Source organism: Epinephelus fuscoguttatus, linkage group LG11, assembly GCF_011397635.1.
Source record: "Epinephelus fuscoguttatus linkage group LG11, E.fuscoguttatus.final_Chr_v1".
Lineage (NCBI taxonomy): Eukaryota > Metazoa > Chordata > Actinopteri > Perciformes > Serranidae > Epinephelus > Epinephelus fuscoguttatus.
In genome coordinates this window covers 37476385-37490636 of record NC_064762.1, presented here as the reverse complement: position 1 = coordinate 37490636, position 14252 = coordinate 37476385, and the positions used below count along the sequence as shown (strand labels likewise).

The window sequence follows — 14252 nt, the reverse complement described above, 5'->3', positions numbered from 1 at the left end:
ACAGTCCACATCATGAGGACTGAACTGCAGGTTATCATATTTAAATGTCATTTCTCAGGGAGAAATCATGTTTGAACTGTATGTTGTGTGTGTGTGTGTGTGTGTGTGTGTGTGTGTGTGTGTGTGTGTGAGAGAGAGAGAGAGAGAGAGTGAGAGTGTGTGAGTGAGAGAGAGAGAAGGCTGTTTTAATATTAGACTGTACAAATTTACCCCTTGTGCTGGGGGCGCTGTTTTCTGTAACGTGATAGCGAGACTGCTGGAAGCTGACTTTGACAGGAGACATACACTGGTTACCAGAGTCAGTGACTAATAAACAGTTACGTTCCTATAAAGTGAGCAAGATGAGTGAGGGAGCAGAGCTGCTGCTGCAGCTGAAACACAGAGCTGGCTGCTGTATAGATGAAGCTGAAGCAAAGCTCCACAGCCTCAGTAAGGACATATGGAGCTGTCCGGAGCTGGCTTATGAGGAAAGCAAGTCTCATGACAGACTGGTAGCGTTTTTCAGTCAGGAAGAAGGCTGGAAGGTGGACGCTCACTTCAAACTGCACACTGCATTTCGAGCCACTTGGAGAAGTGGAGGCAGCGAACGGGGCGACGTGGTCAACGTGGGTTTCCTGTGTGAGTACGACGCCCTGCCTGGTATTGGACACGCGTGTGGACACAACCTGATAGCTGAGGTTGGAGCTGCTGCGGCTCTGGGGCTCAAAGCTGTGCTGGAAAACACGCACAGTGAGCTTCCTGTGCAGGTGCAGGTAGGACCACTGCACAATATGTTATAATGAAGTAGGTACATACTTTTATGAAGTTCATATTAAGTTTGGAAAAGTTTTCTTTTTTATGAATGAAGTCTAGCCTGTGTGTCAGACTGAAGCTCCCAGAACCTTCAGTCTGACATGGCTTCCATTGAAGGCGATTTACAAGGGGGAGGGAATTTGATTTTTCCCTAACCAATCTAGATCAACGACTCACCCAGAATTTGACATTAGTATCCATGCCTCGGGGGTGCCGAAAACAAACGAGCATTGCCCGTTTGTAGGCCCAATTCCAATCCGGCCCCTAAAGACTCAAGCCCTGAACCCTCACTGACTTAACTGACATCAGCTGTAAGTGATTGAGTGTGAGAGTCTGAAAGGGCTCCGGATGCTACAAATAGGAATGGGACAGCACTTATCCCCCTCTCTACAAAATGTTGTTGACACTGGCGGCTCTGGGCGTGATCATTTATCGGTTATTGTCAGCATATATTCCACACACAAAGAATATATACCTATATATATCTATAGATAGATAGATAGATAGATAGATAGATAGATAGATATAGATATATATTCTTTGTGCGTGGAATATAACCACTGGTATTCCTTTGACTTCGTGTGTGTTTATGTATCATCTTAAATCCTTGTTAATGTAATGTTTCATTGTTTATCTATCAGTTTTTTCGCTTTCCTTCCTTAATGTTACCATTTGCATATCTGCCGACCGTGTTTTCGGTTTTTTTTATAACACTTCCGGTGTTCAGAGGGCAACCCCTGTATTTGACGTCACAACGCTATGAACTGTTGGTAATTTCCTTACCGTAACTCCGCATCGATGGGTACGTCCCAAGTCCCTTAAATTTACTGCTAACCACCTAACCTAGCCACCTTACCTAACTGTTTAGTCCCTCCCACTTAGGAAAACATTTAAGGATTCAGGAGTTAGGAGTGAGGAGCGATGATTGCTGATTAAGAGACATGAGACGGCCTTACTCTGAAGCGTCACGTAAAGCGACGTCCTTTTCTGATGACCAGTGATGGGAATAACGGCGTTATAAATAACGGCGTTACTAACGGCACTACTTTTTTCAGTAACGACTAATCAAAAAAGTTACTGTCTCCCCCGTTATAACGCCGTTATGGTTACTCACAATAAAATGCGCCGTTACTCGGCTTTACTTCAGTTCACTGAAGGGGCTTTCACTCAGACCAGCTCCTTCTCAGCGGAGCTTTAAAGTGTTTCTTCTTTGGTGAGGGCAGGTGAGGGGGAAGCATAAGTGATGATGATTGGCTTAGGGAGAGGAAAATTTCATCATAAACCAATCAGAGGCAGAGTAGGGCGGGTATTCACAAGCAGGTTTGTCAGGTCCGCGACTTTAGGCTTGTGTTTTTGTAAAGTCGCTTACAAATATTGGAAGTCACAGGTTGTGTTTTTTTGGACTTGTTTCCAAAGTGGAGTTGCTTATCTGGGCTTGCTCTCTAAACGTCGCTTTTCTCTCTATATATCCGTCTAATAACTTATTCAAACGCATGATAGTATCTCGGACTGCAGGATGTTTCCACAGCCGCACTCCCTCTCTCTCACACACACGCACGCACAACAATGGAGTGTAGTGTAGATAAGTGTACAATGTTTAATAATAATGAATTATTCTATTAAGTGTCAGTTTCATTCATTTAACATATTAAATGTTGAGTTTCATTACAGTTCCATTAAGGGGGCTGTCCAAGCAATTTGACATATTTGAGCATTTAATAAAAAATAGTAACGCTATAGTTAGTTTTCCCGGTAATTAATTACTTTTACAGTGCAGTAACCCAGTTACTAACTCAGTTACTTTTTGGGGAATAACTAGTAACTATAACTAATTACTTTTTTAAAGTAACGTTCCCAACACTGCTGATGAGGGCGGCACAGCTGGATCTGCTGCATAACGGAGCCAGCGTTTGGCGTACATCCCAAGTCACATTATATTCGCTGATCAAAGCCGTAGCCATAATATTAATTAATATTAATATTAATATTAATAGGCTAATTAATATTACCTACAAGCTATTAAACATTCCACTCACATGACATGCAGGACAATTAATGATGGGCAAATGTGTGTGTGTGTGTGTGTGTGTGTGTGTGTGTGTGTGTGTGTGTGTGTGTGCGTGGTGTTATATCAACACGTGTGGTTCTGGACATGAGCAGCTGCACATTTAACAGCCACACATCACCGACAGTCCGCTGAACAACGCAACGGGTTGTGAATGAAATAAACTTAATTACAACATGACAGTCTTGCAGGAAATATCATTAACGTTACTCTTCGTAGTCACGTAGACATGTGAATTACAGCGTTTCATTGCAAAGAATGCATGTAAAGGGTACAATTGCGCTGTTTCTCCACCATCTCGTTCAAATGAGCCAGATGTAGGGGGCGGGTATTTATACATCATGGCCTCAAGCTGAAAAAGACTTTCTGTTAGGAACCTTTCGTGTTACCTTAGTCATCGCACCTATAACAGATCCCTCCTAACTCCTAACGCTAACTCCTTACTGGCAGGAATAAGAGACATGAGACGGCCTTAAAGATGGCGGAGCTCGAACGACTTCCGGTTCAAGTAAGGATTTAGGAGTTAGCAGTATAAAATAAGAGACTTGGGACGCACCCGATGCTGACCTATGGCAAGGGGGCATAAAGGGCTCACTCACTGACTCACTGACTTGACGATTTGCCAATGGGACAGCCCTCACACACTCACGCACTTCACATGAACGCGCCTCTAAGTCTATTCACTCTGAATTTTGTCTGGATTCTGGTTCCGGTCTGGGAGCGGATGCAGTATTCACCAAATTCACCAAACTAAAAGTGTTCACCATAGTAAAACTTTAAATTCTGGCGCACCATCGATTTGGGGTGATGAGGGGTGTAAGAAAATCGATTAACTTAATGGCTTGGGGCTTTTCTTGTAAATTATATTCTTTAAATTAAAAGTTTCACCGCATTTTTATTAGCTTGGTGCTTTTATTTTTACGGAAAGGCACATCCATCGAATTCCGGATCCTGTCTCACTCGCCCTGGTTCCGTTTCCTTAACAAAACGGCCACTAACGGCCCCAGACTACTATAAGTCAGTGAGTCTGTAAGGGATCAGATTGGAATTGGGCCAAAATGTCTCCGTAGTCGTGCACGCCCAGCTGCATCGCCGTTAAATCCAGTTTAGCAGCTTCCTTAATTTGGTCCTCCATTAACGCGAGTAGTGGCGAAATACCTCGATAGCATCGTTAATGTGGTCTGTAGGATCTGTAGCGGTCGCCATTGTTGCTCTCCTCACCAGTTACCCACCGGCGTACAGCTTGACATCAGCGTGGCGCTGATTGGCTCACTAGACCCCCGGTGTTCATTGGTCCGTCCATCGTTTGGACGAGATAAATCGCAAATTCATTGAAGTATGCCAGACCAGAGATGCAAGCCGACTAATTTGAGTGGGCGGGGTCTATGGTCTGGAACCAGGCTAAATGAAGTCTTGTAGTTTGATTTGTTTGGACAGGTCAATTTAACATCCACCTGAAGATATTAGTCTCTTCTGAAGAAGCAGGGCAGGGAGACAAAACAGAGAACTGAGACAAAACAGTAATTACAGTGCAGTCCACGTTGTTAAACTTGGGCTGTCGCTATTAAAAGAGTTGACAGCTTTAATTTGAGGCTGTTTCCATCAGATGAACAGCCATTTTAGTACATAGTTCCCCCATTTTAGGGCACCAGAAGGAGTTGGGAAAATTAAAATAACCTGAAAATTAAGTAACCACTTTTAATATTTGGTGTTAAAGGGTCAATTCAGATTGTTTTTGAAGGGGGGTTGTTTGAGGTACCTACTGTATCTATAGTCTGTATTACCTACAGTAGATGTCAGTCAGCACACCCCCAGATTGAAGAAGCAGACAGGAGTACCGACATGTAAACTCAGCAATGAACTGCTGTGGATGGGGGCAACAGGATTTTTTGTCACTCAGTTTAGCTATATTAAAAATATTTTCACCCCTTTACCTTGCTGTCAGACAGCCCTTTCCTTTGGCACTACATTTCTTAACAGTAGAACCTACACACTTCTCTGTATTTTTTGCCATTTAGTCTCTGTCTTCAAAAATTCTTCTTTTGTATACTCTGGTTAATGAAGGTATCTGATTGTCTCCGCAGTGAATGGCATTTTGTTGTTGTCATAATCAAGCAGTATTACTGTGTGCAGCACAGTTCAGCTTATGTGTAGGAATATGGAAGTTCTACAGCTGAGAAAATGAAGTGCCAAAAGAAAGAGGCCATCTGACAGCAATAGGGTTTGGACCTTTCACATTTGAACCACTACCATGAATACAGTACCAGTACCCAACAGTACCTTTGTACCTTTACCCTACCTTTACTCTTTCTGTTATAACAAAAATGTCATTTCTGTAGTCTGAACAAGCTACAGTTATCAAGTGATTCTGCTTCTCTGCTTTTTTTTCTAATCACAGAGAAAGCTAAGTCTCTGTCTGTCTGCTTGCTTGTGTGTATGTATGTGTGTGTGTGTGTGTGTGTGTGTGTGTGTGTGTATGTGTGTGTGTGTGTGTGCATGTGTCCGCTCGCCTCTCTCACTCTCTGTTTAGACACAACTGACAAATAGCCAATGTGGAATAAGAAAGTTATTTAAAAAACACAATCACAAACAGCAGTGATACTTTGCTATTTCCAGAGAAAATAGGACAGAAAACAGACTAGATAGACTGAAACCATCAGCGCTGCAGCAAAAGTTTCAGCTTGCTCCTTGGTCGGCCAGCTTCCCTGCTTTTAGCATTTTCCTGTCTAATCCTGTCTGAACCTGGGGGCTCCGCAGAGCTCCATAGTCTACGCCGCTAAGTGCCCAGATGCTAGCCACAGAGTTTCCCATAAATTGGTAGTACCCCTAAAACTACAGAGTTTGTAACCCCACAGACAGCAAGGTAAAGCAGTAAAAATATACACTTAAATATGCACTATGCACTTTTAAATTGATAGTTGTTTTTTTTAGGTGGCTGGAATACGTTTGGTTGCCGCCATCCACAGCAGTACATTACTTCGCCTCTGTGGCAGTACTCCTCCCTGCTTCTCCAAATGGAGATACACTGGCTATGGATAAGCCTCCTTCATACAACTCCACTTTCAAGAATCTAAACTATCTAAACTATCCCTTTGTTCCTACAAACCATTGCTTTGCAGCCAGTAACTGTCCGAAATTTCTCATCAGCAGACATCAGCAGACACTTGGTATGTTCCCTGACAGGGTTCTGCCAGCTTTTCGTCTTGCTTGTTTTTGGGGGAGGTTTGCTTTATGTCTGGTTCTCAGAAAGTGGATTGAGCTCTCAGGTAACTGACAGTTAGGAACATCCAACAGGCCATGAAAACTCCTGGGTTGTTGTCTCTTTATGTTTAAGCCTGCTGTTTTGCTGCGCTGGGAGACTGTGTTAAAAGAAGGAACTACTGTATGAATCCTACACTATTTACCCAGTATTAATGACACCTTCAGTACGTAAAGAAAAAAGTTCCAAGACAGATTTCCTGTTGTATAGGCAGCAATTGATATCCATATACTGTACATTATTATGCAGTATTAAAAACAAATGGTGACTTGAAACTTGTTTGAGTCAGAGCACTGATGTGAAGAGTTTACCTTTTTGTGACAGTCATCTGGTACTATTCCAACATATTCACTGCTGACTGCTGGAAAACATACATGGTGTGTTCTAAACCAGGCCCAAGATATACATCCAGCAAACATAAACATTCTGCAGTGGTGTGAACTTTCTGTGCTACATGTCTCTTGCTGAACTCACAGTATCTCCACAGGTGACGGTGCTGGGAACACCAGCCGAGGAGGATGGTGGAGGTAAAATTGACATGATAAGGGAGGGAGCATTTGATGGCCTGGATGTGGTGTTTATGGCTCACCCATCAAAAGAGGATTCCCCGTACCTGCCATGTGTGGCTGTGCAAGAGTAAGTTTTATTAAAGTACACATTTCCTGTATGAATATGTTTCAGCTTTCTGTTTGTTGTGTATGCTGCATGCAGTGTTCTTTACTGGAGGCCTGGTAATGTGATATGGTATGTTGTGCTTTATGTAAATTCTTTGTTATATATGCCATTAGTATGGTGGCCCACAGTGGTGTAGTGGTAGATAATGAGGTGGGTGCAGGGGCGTAAATATAGAAAGTGCAGGCAGTGCGGTAGCACTGGGGCTGGTGTTTAAGGAAGAACTCACATTGAATCAAAAATGGTGTGATTTTCTACATACGCCCTCAAAAAGGCCAACCTATCTCCATCATGGTTTTCTGTCTTTGTAAAATAGTATCAGTCTATAACAAAATTATATTCTTATTCAACATAAACCACAAAAAACTATATATATACTACAGACAAGCTGGGCACGTCTGCAAGCTGATATAAAGCAGCAGTAAGACACACTGTTGGTAAAATGTATATATGCCTAAAACCTTGTGTGTAGACAAGCAGTCTGAGAAAAAGACCCCACTTGTCTCTTATTTCAGTCACTGTAAGGCATCCTGTGGAGATTTCTTGCAAACAAACAAGAGTTATGTTCTCATTAATTGTTTCTCACTTAAAGGAAAACTTTGGCATTTTTCAATCTGGACCCCATTTTCCTGTGTAAATTGGTCAAAGACAGTGATGTGAACAACAATCTTTGACACTAGTCCATTATTGAGCAAGTGGGCAGCGGCCGGCTGCTGCGGAACGAGCTGCAATGGAGGCACATGGGACAATTGAACATCGTCACTGTATATCCATTAAAAGAGGTTATTTTTGCCACAGAGCAGCTCAGATTGTTATTATAAGTGTCTGAAGTGTCTCTTTACCTTTCACCTGATCCGGTCTCTTATTTCCTCATAAAGCAGAAGTCTTGTTTTCAGATGTCACAAGACGTCATGCAGGAACACAGAACCAACCAGAAGCAGAGAGACTGAAGTGTGTTTTGTCTTGTGTTTTCCAGAGTAACTGTGAAGTATCGAGGTAAGGCGTCTCATGCCTCAGCCTACCCCTGGGAGGGAATCAATGCGTTGGATGCAGCGGTGCTGTGCTACAACAACCTGTCTGTGCTCAGACAGCAGATGAAGCCAGACTGGAGAGTTCATGGTAAACAACTGATGAACCTCTACACTCATGTGTTGTGAGGAGTTTAGTTAGCTCTGATTAAATCATGTTGTGTTGTGCAGGTATCATAAAGCATGGTGGAGAGAAACCAAACATCATCCCTGCCTACACTGAGCTGGAGTACTACCTGAGAACCCCCTCACGTGCTGAGCTTTCTGTCCTGAAGGCAAAAGCTGAGATGTGTTTTAGATCAGCTGCTGTGGCCACTGGCTGTGAGGTAAACAAACAAACAAACCCACAATATGATGATTTTCCAGAACCGCATTCCTAAACTGTGTTCTAATAATAAATGTTTAAACCTGCCTTAAACTTCAAACTGCAGCTAAGCTAATGACTGATAATAATGTTGAAAACAACATTTCATTGAAAGGATTTATAGATCAGTCCTACTGAAAGTCATGGAGCTTTATCTCTCTTTCAGGCTGAAGTAGAGTTTGCAAGAAATACATATGACAACATACTGCGTAATGCTACACTGGAGGATCTGTACGAGAGAAACGGCAAAGCTCTGGGAGCGGACTTCACTGTGGATGAAGATGTTCTCAAGAATGAATCTGGTACGTGTATGTCTTCTGTGTCCCAGAACAGCTCTGTAACAGACACACAGTGCTCACAGAAAAGTCATGTTTCATGACCTTCTTATACACTTTACAGTGTACTTACTTCCCGTATAAAGGTAGTTATTTTAACTGAAAACAGGATCTTTTTTTGCATATAATCAAGTAGTTTTGGTGATTAAACCCAACCATGCCACCAACATGTAATTTAACACATTATGGATCACAAATACGTAATGTCATTTCACATATTCCTGTGAACTCATGTCAGAGTTGACCGTGAAGAGGCAAGAGGCTGTGTGTCACAAACTGCCCTAAAAAACCCAGTTAAGACGCATATTCTGAATGCGCAGAATACATGTCCAAAAAATGTTCCTAAAACTCAAATAATTTCAGCACACACCACGTCTAAATCAGAAAATGCTACAGTCAGAATGAGGCCTAATTTGGAATATCAGAATAACAGAATCTGCTGTTGACATGACCTCTATCAAATTCGGAATAATAGTGGAATATTAGCGTGCATGTAAACATAGTTACTGATGTCCCTGTTGACCCCCTCTGCCTTCTCTCCTCTCTGTTATCTACAGGCTCCACAGACTTTGGCAATGTGTCATATGTAGTTCCAGGCATCCATCCATACTTTTACATTGGTTCTAATGCTTTGAACCACACAGAGGAATACACTGTTGCTGCTGGTATGTGACCTACTCTGCCTCACAAACACATAATACTTTAGTCTTTGAATGGTTAATTCCTCCAACTTGACATTTGAGATCAAAGATATTGAAATATTGCCATATTGCCTTTTGCTAGTTTGTTGTTGACTAATGCTGATATGTGTTTGTATGGCTGACAGTGTGTTTGTGACTCTGTTTCAGGTGATGACAGAGCTCAGTTCTACACCCTGAGGACTGCCAAGGCTCTGGCCATGACGGCCCTGGATGTGCTGCTGCATCCAGAGCTGCTGCAGAGGGTGAAGCAGGAGTTCACTGAGGCCACACTGAAGGAGGACGGACGCTGACAGGGGAGCACACAGAGCAGTCCGCAAAACACTGATGATCTCCCCTGCAGTCTCAGGAGGACTTATTCCTGTTGTTAAATGGAGCATCCAGGGTTGAAGAATACTCTGCTGCAGCTGAGCCTTTTTTATCACAATTCTTTAATTTTGACCAGGTGAATCTGAATACTGCAGGGTGGAGGCGTGCAGCTACTGTGGACTCTGCTTTTACGCAAAATGAAAATTTGTTTTACTCTGTGTTTTGATGTGTTGATATTGTTGCTCTGACATAAATGTACTTTCACTAACAAGTTAAAACACAGAACACAGTCATGGTGAATCATGAGAAAACCATATTGTTCAGCTATTGTTGTTATGGGTTCTGGGTTGGGTTTAAAATAGTAATGCACATTAAGACAAAAATAAGTGTACAGTACCTTAAATGCATTCTTAACCTGAAACATGCCAGTCATGTGACACTGTGCTATGTCCATTTATATACAGTCTAGGAGCTGCACACAAGGTAATAATATAATGGTAATAATATGATAACAATAAACAAAAGTGAATACCTAACTACCCCATTATATGCAAGTGGCCTTACACATATGAACAATACCAAGGAGTAAAGATGACAGCCAGGGATCAGAGGTCATACTGTAAGTTCACATGAGGCCAAGCCAGGCCCCCTGGACAGGGTACTGGGTTTTGAAGCCAATTTTTGTAGTGACCAAACAGTGGAATTACTATTTCTGGTTCCATCACTTGATGCCATTGGGCCCAAAACGCCTCTCTCCCATATTTACCTTTTGAATGGTATGCCTGTAAATCAGTGGATGCATTTTTTATAAGCATCATAACCCCAGTGAAATGACTCTTTCCCCATCAGAATTGGATCCATTGGGTCCGATTACATTTAGAAAGTCTAGGAGAGCTGCACAAGTAATGTTACATTGTTAAGTCCCCATTCCAATAAGCAGAGCGCTTAAGCGGAAGTAAGCTACCAGGCCAGTAGAGGTCTCTAGTGTACCTGCTCTATGGGCCCAATGATGAGCAAGCAGTGCCAAAAATCTGGGTAATTTTCATAGATTGAAAAAATTAACTAAAGAATGGATCCCAAGATGGTGCCTATTCATCTCAGTGATAGAAAGTTGAGTTTACAAGAACTTATCTTGAAATTATAAGATAAGGTGTCTTTGTTTTTTTAATTCTGTGCCCTGGCATACAGACCCTTTCCAAAAAATTAGAATATCATGGCAAAGTTGTTTCATTTCCATAATTCCATTCAAAAAGTTAAACTTTCATAGATTATAGATTCAGGGCCCACAATTTAAACGATTTCAAGTATTTATTTGTTTATTTTTACATAATTTGGGCTTCCAGCTCATGAAGAAATCAGCCCAAATTTTGCAGGGGCTTTGATTTGCTTTCAAACTGAGGTGTCACACACTAAATCATCCATAAACTCAGAGAGTTGCTCGCTCAGAAATGTGCATATCAGTTTGGTTCAATTGTCAGTTCAGGGATGTGGAAGAGTTTTATAGAGAAAAAAGAAGAAGAAAAAAGAAAGAAATTAGGATCACATCAAATCAATCAAAATATGGTACTTTCAAAACAATATGTCAATCTTCAATACTTGGTTGGGAATCCCTTTGCCTTAATCACTGCCTCGATGCACCGTGGCATTGAGGCAATCAGCCTGTGGCATTGCCTGGGAGTTATGGAAGCCCAGATTTCCTTGATGCTTGCTGTCAGCCCTTCTTTGTTTTTGGGTCTGGTGTCCCTCATTTTCCTCTTGATAATACCCCATAGATTCTCAATGGGGTTTAGGTCCGGCAAGTTGGCTGGCCAGTTAAGCACTGTGATGGCATGGGCATCAAACCAGGTTTTGGTGCTTCTGGCGGTATGGGCAGGGGCCAGGTCCTGCTGGAAGATGAAATCTGCATCTCCATACAGATCCTCAGCAGAAGGATTTTACCAACACCTGCACCGGACATTGCACCCCAAATCATGACTGACTGTGGATATTTCACACTGGACCTCAAGCAGCTTGGGTTCTGTTCCTCACCCATCTTCCTCCAAACCCTTGGACCTTGATTCCCGAATGAAAGGCACACTTTACTTTCATCGGAAAAGAGGACCTTGGACCACTGGCCAACAGTCCAGTCCTTCTTCTCTTTGGCCCAGTTGAGACGCTTCAGGCTCAGAAGTGGCTTGACCTGAGGAACCCGACAGTTGTAGCCCATCTCCTGGATGCGTCTGAATGTGGTGGTTTTTGAAGCTGTGACTCCCGCCTCATTCCACTCTTTCTGGATCTCTGCCAGATTCTTGAATCTTCTCTGTTTGATAATCCGCTGAAGCCCACGGTCATCTCTTTTGCTGGTGCATCTTCTCCTGCCACATTTTGCCCTTCCACTAGACTTTCCGTTGATATGCTTGGACACAGCACTCTGTGAACAGCCAGCCTCCTTAGCTATGAACTTTTGTGGCTTACCCATCCTATGGAGGGTATCAATGATGGTCTTCTGGCCAGTTGTCAAGTCTGCAGTCTTCCCCATATTGAACCGAACTGAGACAATTGAACCAAACTGAAGCAATTTAATGACACCTGGGGAAACCTGTGCAGGTGCTCTGAGTTTAGTAGATGATTAGTGTGTGACACTCAGTTTAAAACATTCATGCCCTGCAAAATTTGGGCTGATTTCTTCACAGTATTCTAATTTTTTGAATTCTTGTTTTCATGGGTTTTATGAGCTGGAAGCCCAAATTATGTAAAAATAAACAAATAAATACTTGAAATCGTTTAAATTGTGGGCCCTGAATCTATAATCTATGAAAGTTTAACTTTTTGAATGGAATTATGGAAATGAAACAACTTTTCCATGATATTCTAATTTTTTGGAAAGGGTCTGTAGGCTATCCCCAGGAGGGCTGAGTAGTGCGATACCCAGGTCATCTGAGTATGCCCTTTGGGCCCTTTTTAGATGAACTGGAACCACCACCCTGTCTTACCAGACCCCAGTCTCTCTTCAAGAATTTATTGTAGTCTTGGTGTGTCTTTTTATTCACAACACAATGAATCCTACAAATCTGGATAATGGTGTACACACTTTTAGTCTCTCCTTTAAGGTAGTCATGGTGGTGGTTGTGCACACGAAAAGAGACGTTGTTGACTGTATTGGTAGAGAGAAGAGTTCAAATGGTGCCTATTTACACCTCTGCAATTCTGGCCGCACGTTTGCCTCAATTGGACCTGATTGTTGGATTGTCTCTTCTGGTATGTTACAAGACACAGCCCTTCCCAATTCTGCCGTCAGAAAGAGCATCAAAATGGTGGGAAAAAGCCAAGCATTCCCCTGAACTCATCCAGCTCCTAAAACTCCACCAGCAGTTTTCCTGCATCAGTCCTAACCCAGAGGTTAGCAGCCTCTTCCATGCTGAGTACTCTCAAAGCACATCCTGCAGTTACACAGCCACAGCTTCACCACACAAGTCCCAAAGTTTGGACACGTTTAATATATGTATAGATAGCTGTGAGCATTCACTTAGAATACATTCTATTATAGCAGTCACTAAGATTCATTATTCTTATTTATGCATTTATATAGTTTATTACTACATCTAGTATTGGTAAAAAGAAAAAGAACATCACCAAGTGTGAGGGCGGCACACAGACAGACCTTCACCCAGTGTGGAGACAAACATTGTCAAGTCATATGAGTGGAATGAGAGGGAGAAAAGCCATCAAACTGGTGAGCCAGAATTCACTAGATGCAGGTCTGTGTGATGTGAATGAATCATTGTCACTGTGTAGTTTGGGGAAGAAAAACTTTTCAACTTGTCTAACATCAAACAACAATTTATTGGCACTATATTAAGTGTAAAAGAGAAGAAAAATGTTTTTAAATGTGGTAATTCCAGGCTGATCTGCGGACCAAAGTGACACACTCAGTGCAGGCTGACCTCAGCCACATGAGACGGGAAAACGTCACTCAGACCTGGCTGCCCAAGAACACTGCCTGTCAAAGCAAAAGAGACAGTGAGAGCAACATGCCCAAACTTCAGACCTACCTGGTTGATCTGAGGGGACAAAGAGACGGACACGTGGTCAAAACAAACCTGACCAGGTCTGTGGATGAATAAATCATTTTATGTTGCTTAAAATAAAAATTAATGTAAGCATGTTATTGTTTCATTCATCTTGGTCCTGTGTTACTTGATGAGGACTGGAGGAGTCTGTACACAACTGTATAAAGGACAAAGCAGGACCAGATAATACTCACGCATTTCTTTAATTGTATACAATATGTTTGCACAGCTTTGGCCTTCCGAGCTTTTTAAAATTGGTTGTTTCAAATGTATGCACATTAAAGGTCCATTATTAAGGATTTAGTGGATAAATTGGCAGAAATGGAACATCAAAAATAATACGGGGTGAGTTCAGGGTGAGTGGAACAGTTTTCAGTTTTCTGCATTGTGTGCGATTTCTGGCTATGGATTTCAAAAAATAACCCAACATATGATACATTTCTGTAATGCTGAAGATGTTACCTATCCATTTGAGGAGGAAAGATCTGATTATATTCCATGGATGCATGGCATACCCTTTTTTGTGAACTGACCAAAAATCGTTTTTGTGTGTGAAATTTGGGTGAGTGGGACACCACATCTGATCACTGATTTAGCCTGTTACCTTTATTGAACATGCCTAAAAACAAAAATTCATGGATGCATTTAACAGAATTCTGGTCAAAATTTCATACAACATGG

At 42.1% G+C, this 14252-nt stretch overlaps 2 protein-coding genes across 3 annotated transcripts in view; one reads left to right on the top strand and one right to left on the bottom strand.

The window, feature by feature from the left end:
• The window catches only part of LOC125897389 (xaa-Arg dipeptidase-like), a 649571-nt gene that overhangs the window by 591239 nt on the left and 44080 nt on the right, over positions 1-14252 (bottom strand). The window lies entirely within an intron of this gene.
• On the top strand, positions 144-10040 carry LOC125897387 (peptidase M20 domain-containing protein 2-like). Its single transcript, XM_049590697.1, has 7 exons — positions 144-752; positions 6604-6752; positions 7765-7907; positions 7988-8142; positions 8347-8482; positions 9073-9180; positions 9364-10040. The coding sequence occupies exons 1-7, from the start codon at positions 342-344 to the stop codon at positions 9504-9506; spliced, it is 1245 nt and encodes a 414-aa protein (XP_049446654.1). The 5' UTR covers positions 144-341; the 3' UTR covers positions 9507-10040.

Coding starts and splice junctions, on each gene's coding strand:
- LOC125897387 (XM_049590697.1), top strand. CDS start 342: ATGAGTGAGGGAGCAGAGCTGCTGCTGCAGCTGAAACACAGAGCTGGC. Junction 6,753..7,764: donor CCATGTGTGGCTGTGCAAGA/GTAAGTTTTATT, acceptor TGTGTTTTCCAG/AGTAACTGTGAAGTATCGAG. Junction 8,143..8,346: donor CTGTGGCCACTGGCTGTGAG/GTAAACAAACAA, acceptor TCTCTCTTTCAG/GCTGAAGTAGAGTTTGCAAG.